This window comes from Monopterus albus, unplaced genomic scaffold (genome assembly GCF_001952655.1).
Source record: "Monopterus albus unplaced genomic scaffold, M_albus_1.0 scaffold411.1, whole genome shotgun sequence".
NCBI lineage: Eukaryota > Metazoa > Chordata > Actinopteri > Synbranchiformes > Synbranchidae > Monopterus > Monopterus albus.
In genome coordinates, this window is record NW_018128291.1 from 266,879 (window position 1) to 273,735 (window position 6,857).

At 40.8% G+C, this 6,857-nt stretch overlaps 2 protein-coding genes across 2 annotated transcripts in view; both read left to right on the forward strand.

The window, feature by feature from the left end:
* LOC109951820 (protocadherin beta-15-like) overlaps positions 1 to 6,319 on the forward strand; it is an 8,532-nt gene extending 2,213 nt beyond the window's left edge. Inside the window, exons 2-3 of the mRNA XM_020586521.1 lie at positions 4,114 to 4,766; positions 6,311 to 6,319. Coding sequence (XP_020442177.1) covers positions 4,114 to 4,766; positions 6,311 to 6,319 — 662 coding nt within the window. The remainder of the gene's footprint in view (positions 1 to 4,113; positions 4,767 to 6,310) is intronic.
* The window catches only part of LOC109951821 (protein dachsous-like), a 22,048-nt gene continuing 21,398 nt past the window's right edge, over positions 6,208 to 6,857 (forward strand). The window contains 2 exon segments of the mRNA XM_020586522.1: positions 6,208 to 6,852; positions 6,854 to 6,857. The exon segment at positions 6,854 to 6,857 is cut by the window's right edge and continues 1,853 nt beyond it. Of these exon segments, the coding sequence (XP_020442178.1) occupies positions 6,319 to 6,852; positions 6,854 to 6,857 (538 nt within the window). The 5' untranslated portion in view covers positions 6,208 to 6,318.

Below are 6,857 nucleotides of genomic sequence, written 5' to 3' on the forward strand. Positions count from 1 at the left end.
ATCATCATCCTGGGTGTGAGGTTTTGTCGCAGGAGGAAGCCCAGACTGTTGTTTGACGGAGCAGTCGCCATCCCCAGCGCTTATCTCCCTCCTAATTACGCAGATGTTGACGGCACAGGAACTTTACGCAGCACCTACAACTATGACGCATACCTGACAACAGGTTCTCGAACCAGTGACTTTAAGTTTGTGACGTCATACAGTGATAACACGCTGCCTGCTGACCAGACTCTGAGGAAAAGTCCAACTGACTTTGCTGAAGTTTTTGGGGAATCACAGGATTCGCTAGAGGTAGGCTCAACCTTAAGACAATATTATTTTCTGTATTTCTAATCAATGCTATTCACTGCAGCTAATCACGGTCTTTCCCCTCCCTTCTGGCAAGGTTTTGTGTTATTTTTCTTCCACAAAATAGTTTGTAAGTAGTTCGTAATCTTACTAATATTTAGGACTTTGTTGGATGGGCCAAATCTACTTTTAATAAAGCACAGAATTTTATAATAGTTTCCTTGTATGTAGTTTAAGCTTTCAGTACATTTCTATTCGCCGCCCTTTCCCCCGTAACAGGAACTTAAGGAAAAGTCCAACTGACTTTCTCGAAGCTTTTGGCGATTCAGTCAGTTCCCCCCAGGTAAGACTACCAGAGTTAATATTACCCAAAATTCTTAATCTAATGAGTGACCAATAACATATCGCCTTCTTCCCCTTATCTCAGTGGTTTTATATGGTAGTATTTGCACTGCAATTTAAGAACAAGCTGCTGTCTCCAAGGGTTATGTGAAAAGCGTTTGTGGTGAGGACAAAAAAAACATGACGTCAATATCAATAATTAGATTTATTTTCTGCCTTGTATTGCTTATTAAAGTTTATGATATTCATTGTTTTGCATATTTAAAACTCGAATGCTCCACCTATAGCAGACAAAATGCTTTTCTTACCCAATTCAGACACTGTTACATTCTTAATTACAGATTGGTTGAACTTGCATTTCAATTGTAATATTGCTCTGTCCATGGTTCTGAACACACACGAACTGTCTTGCTTAAATCTTTTTTTGAAAATGTACAGTTAATGACGAGGATAGTGATTGTATAACTAGATCAGATAGTTTTGAAACGCTGTTTAATTTGTGCCCATATGCTGTCTGCCTTAGAGTTTTTAGCTGCATTTGTTCGTTTCCCATAAAGCCATCGAGTTAACTGTAGTAATGCTTCACACTGTTGGTTGAATTGACTTGTATTATTTTGTTCAGTGTTTCTGATATTTATTGGTCATTTAAATATGTAAACTATTAATTATTACACAGTCCAAATGGTGCCTGGAGTTCTTAGCAATTCACATAATTTCAAAATGCGTTTCTTAGTTTAGCATTCCCTCCCTAGTTTTAACATTTAGATGTGGCTTTAGATATTTGACTCTTTACAACTTGGCCACAGCCAACACAATGTTCCTTCTGGGACTCATCTACAGCTGCTACATTTTTATTATGTTAAAGTTCTCTAAAAATGATCAGTTGCGGTCTCTTATGTGGATATTTGATAAAAGAAATATGCAATCTTTCTCGTATATTGACTAAATAAAGTTCAACCCAGCCAAAATGATGTTCCAGTAAATTTTCTCTCATTATTAGTACAGTATTATTAGTTTACTGAAGTTTTGTGTTAACTGTGGCCGACATTGTATGTTTTTGGGAACTGAGATTTCTTGCACTACCAGGAACTTAAATGGTGTTTTATTTTGAAATGCCTTTGAATTCACAGACCGTATTTTCGTGGCTTACTCTTAAAGAATGATTTGGCTAACTAGCTAACACTGACAGGTTTTCTTAAGGTAATAAGACAGAAGATGCTTTAAGTCTGTGCTCAGAATCACTGTCCATGGTGCTGATGGAAAGGTGGTACAGATCAGGCAGCTCAGAAACTTGGCTGGTCTCCTTACTACCGTCATATCCGTTTGTTTATACAACGCGTATGTTATCATAACAGTTTTTAAAAAGCAAGCAACCACTGTCTAGCAAAATCACAGCAAAGTCTTGTAATGATCTCATTTGTGGCATTGTGCTCTCTGTGCTTATTGAGGAAACGTCTATATCACGCCATTGAGCTGTCAGCCACAAGCCAATTGTTTTCACATGCTTTGTCTTAAAAGGACACACTGTGTCGCTGTCTACCAGACTACTACGAAATATTGCTTGCTGTGTATCATAACGTCTCCACCCATTGTTTCTAAGCTTTGTGCTCCCAGGTATGTTGCGGCTGTGGAACAAAGTGTGGCCTCGTGTTGCTGATTTTGGTCTTTGATTTTGTCCGATTTATATGATCTCAAGCCTATTCGTCATTTGAACTATTTCTTCTTTGCTGCGCATTTTGCCTTTTTCAATGATGGAATACAAAGGATTTTCCAAGCTTGGTGTGGTCACCCGCTTTGTTATCTGCCTTCTTGGGCTCCAGTCCGTATGTTCCGAGGTGAGCTATTCTATCCTAGAGGAGATTAAACCAGGAACAGCCATTGGAAATATAGCGAAAGACCTTGGTCTGGATATAAATACCCTCTCGACTCGAAAAGCTCGCATTGACTCCGAAGGAAGTAACGAGCGATTTTGTGTTATTAATTTGAAGACCGGAGATCTGAGTATTGCTGAGCGGCTTGATAGAGAGATTCTTTGTGGCACTAAACCATCTTGCATTGTCATCCAGGAGCTTGTACTTGAAAATCCACTAGAATTACATCGTGTAAATTTACACATTCAAGATATAAATGACAACTCTCCGCATTTTAAAAGGGATATTATTCGAATGGAAATACATGAGTCTGCAGAAAAGGGCACTCGCTTCTTAATGGAGGAAGCACATGATGCGGACATTGGTCAAAACGCTGTTCAGAGATACATTCTACAAAAGAATGAACATTTCATTCTAATGACTGATGCCAACAAAGTTGAGCTTGTTCTAGAGAATAAACTTGATCGGGAGAGACAACAAGTGATTGATTTTGCGTTAACAGCTGTTGATGGTGGTTCTCCACAAAGATCAGGTACTGTAATGATAAAGGTCACAGTACTGGATGCTAATGATAACGCCCCACTGTTTACCCAGGCCATTTATAAAGCCAGTTTACCTGAAAACTCTGCCCTTGACACTGTAGTGGTTACAGTTAGTGCTACTGATGCAGATGATGGACTGAATGGCGAAGTGACATATGACTTTGGTCATGTTTCAGAGACAGATGCAAAACTGTTTTCTATAGACAGCAATACTGGTGACATTAAAGTAATTGGTATCACGGATTTCGAGAGGAAAAAATCATTTGAATTGAGAGTCATGGCAAAAGATGGGCTGGGATTAAGTTCTTATGCTAAAATTTACATAGAACTAACTGATATAAATGATAACGCTCCAGTAATATATCTGAAATCTTTGTCCAACCCTGTACCTGAGAACGTGTCACCTGGTACAGAGGTGGGCATCATCAACGTGCAGGACAGAGACTCTGAGACTAACAGACAGGTCCGCTGCTCCATTCAACAAGGTGTCCCCTTTAAGTTGGTTCCTTCTATTAAAAACTATTATTCCCTGGTGACCACAGGACAACTGGACCGTGAACTGGTGTCTGATTACAACATTACAGTCACTGCCACTGACGAGGGCTCTCCACCTCTTTCCTCCTCTAAAGCTGTTCAGTTATCTGTAGCAGACATCAACGACAACCCACCTGTGTTTGAGGAACAGTCCTACAGCGCATATGTGAGTGAGAATAACAAACCTGGCTCCACTTTATGTTCCGTCACTGCTCGAGACCCCGACTGGAGACAAAACGGTACAGTGATTTATTCTGTGTTACCTGGTGAGGTGAACGGTGCCCCGGTGTCCTCCTATGTGTCTGTTAACGGAGACACGGGGGTGATCCACGCTGTGAGGTCGTTTGATCATGAACAGTTCAGGAGCTTTAAAGTCCACGTGATGGCCAGAGACAACGGTTCTCCTCCGCTCAGCAGCAACGTGAGCGTCAGTGTCTTCATATCGGATGTGAACGACAACTCTCCTCAGATCCTGTACCCCGCCCCGGAGGGCAAGTCCTTGATGACCGAGCTGGTCCCCAAAGCTGCGCACGGAGGCGCTCTGGTGTCCAAAGTGATCGCTGTGGATGCGGACTCCGGACAGAACGCCTGGCTGTCCTATCATATAGTGAAATCCACTGATCCGGGCCTTTTCACTATTGGTGTCCACAGTGGAGAGATCAGGACACAGCGGGACATTTCTGAGTCTGACAGCATGAAACAGAACCTGATTGTGGCGGTGAAAGATAACGGACAGCCCTCTCTCTCTGCCACCTGCTCCATGTACTTACTGATTTCTGATAACTTGGCTGAGGTGCCAGAGCTGAAGGACATTTCTTATGATGAGAAGAACTCCAAACTGACCTCCTACCTGATCATCGCGCTGGTGTGTGTGTCCACCTTTTTTCTGACTTTCATCATCATCATCCTGGGTGTGAGGTTTTGTCGCAGGAGGAAGCCCAGACTGTTGTTTGACGGAGCAGTCGCCATCCCCAGCGCTTATCTCCCTCCTAATTACGCAGATGTTGACGGCACAGGAACTTTACGCAGCACCTACAACTATGACGCATACCTGACAACAGGTTCTCGAACCAGTGACTTTAAGTTTGTGACGTCATACAGTGACAACACGCTGCCTGCTGACCAGACTCTGAAGAAAAGTCCATCTGACTTTGCTGAAGTGTTTGGCCCGCCAGATGAGTCTCCAGAGGTAGGACACATACTTTTATTTGTACATAACTTTTATTGTTGCTTTCCACTTTCTCATCGTGATCCCGTTCAGGTTCCTGGCATGTAAATTGTTGAGTATAAATTCATTTTTTTTCAGTCCTTAGGTTATACTTTGTCATATACGTCAGGGCGGGAAGGACATGCCCAAAGCGCTGTTGGCTTTATTTTCCTTTACAACTTCCTTCAGTTGTGTAGTCAGGCAGTAGATCGGCCATTTTCCCTGAGTGTGATATTTTCTTTCAATTCCTGAGTTTGGTTTCAAAGAATTTCTCCTATATTTCATTTTTTAAAAACGGAGATTAAATTGCATGAATATATTAATGTACTGTTGATAAGGTTTTGTTGTAGATTGTCTTTTACGTTTAAATTCAATCTGTAGCCAGGACCTGCTGCAACCTGGTCTGAAGATAATTGTTTATAATACAGGTAATTTGGAAATAGGTTTCACTTATAATCTATACATCATAAAGCATTTTCATGTTCGCTTACCTTTAGTTCATTTTTCCTCTGTCCTTTCACCTGCATTAAAACTAATCCGTGTTCAGTGGACAGCTTAGATTGCAATCCGCTCCTTGCCTTCATCATTTGCTGTTCCACACGGCGTTTTCTGTTTCTTTCATCCTTATCAACTTTTAAAGTAGCATGAGCTACTTTTTAGAATCAAAGCTGACAACAGGTGTGATTTAGAGACAAACAATGTTGATCCAGGCATTTTAACACAATTTAGGCGGCTCTTGGGAATGTCATGTTTTTCTTTCTGAATATGTTGTTTTACCTCAAGTAATGGAAAGTGAAATTGTTTTTTTCTTTTATTTCTTGTCATACGCAGATTATTGAGCATGTTGATGTGGTAATAATACATTTCTTGCTATATAGTGTACCTGTTGAATTTAATTGAAATGTATGTGCTGGTAACCACCGAATGATTAACAAACAATACAGCAATCTCCTATTTTGCCTTAAGTAGATAACTGGTGATATTTAATCTTAAACTTTATTTCCCCCACTGTCAGTTTATGCATTGCAATATAGGTGTCTCATTACTTAAAATATATGCCCCTCTTTTTATTTTATGTCCGCTGATTACTAAAATAACCGATATTTGAAGGACTGAAATGTAAAATGAGGTAAAACTGCGGGTTTACTCCTCGGCGCTCTAACACTGTCCCTGGTACTGATTGGTGTTTACTGTAATTGCGCCTGTTCAGCCAAACTGAACCAATTTCATTAAATAGTTTCGGTTGAAATATGGCATTGTAGTGTTGATCTTTGGCAGCAAACGTGGCATCTTAGACCGGGCCAGTAGTTTCTTTTTTATTGGTAATAATTCCCATAAACTCACGGCGTCGCTGCTCACTTGCAGATATAAGGAGGTTTTGTTTCTCCACCCACTGTCAAAGAACTAATACAGGCATCAGAACTAGAGCTGCCATTGTTGTGGGAGCGGCGTACATTCATTTTGGCTTTAGTTCGTCATTTTCAAAGCGTTAAGGAAATTTTTGCATGTCCCTTGTTGTCTTGAAGGAGAAATAATGGACCTCAAAAGGAAATTGTTTCTGAGTTTTGTCTTCGTCTTTGCTCTTTTTATCCACATCAGCACTGCAGACCTCAGCTATTCGATCCCGGAGGAGATGAGACCCGGGTCTATTGTTGGAAATATTGCTAAGGATCTCGGAATTGAAACGGGGAAATTGTTCACTCGTAAAGCTCGTATCGATACTGAAGAAAAGTACCACCTTTATTTTGATATTGATTTGAAGATGGGGGATCTTGTCATTAGAGAAAGGATTGACAGAGAGGAGCTGTGCGGTGAGAAGGTTTCGTGTATTCTTAAATTTGAATTAGTCCTAGAGAGCCCTTTGGAACTGCACCGCATTTCACTGCTTATCCAGGATGTTAATGATAATGCACCCGTTTTTCCAAAGGATACAATTAAACTGGAAATAAGAGAGTCAGCACACAAAGGAGCTCGATATCGTGTTCCCGAGGCGCATGACGCGGACATGGGGCAAAATACAGTTAAACAGTACAGTTTACAAAATAATGAGCATTTTGTTTTATCTGTTCGAGA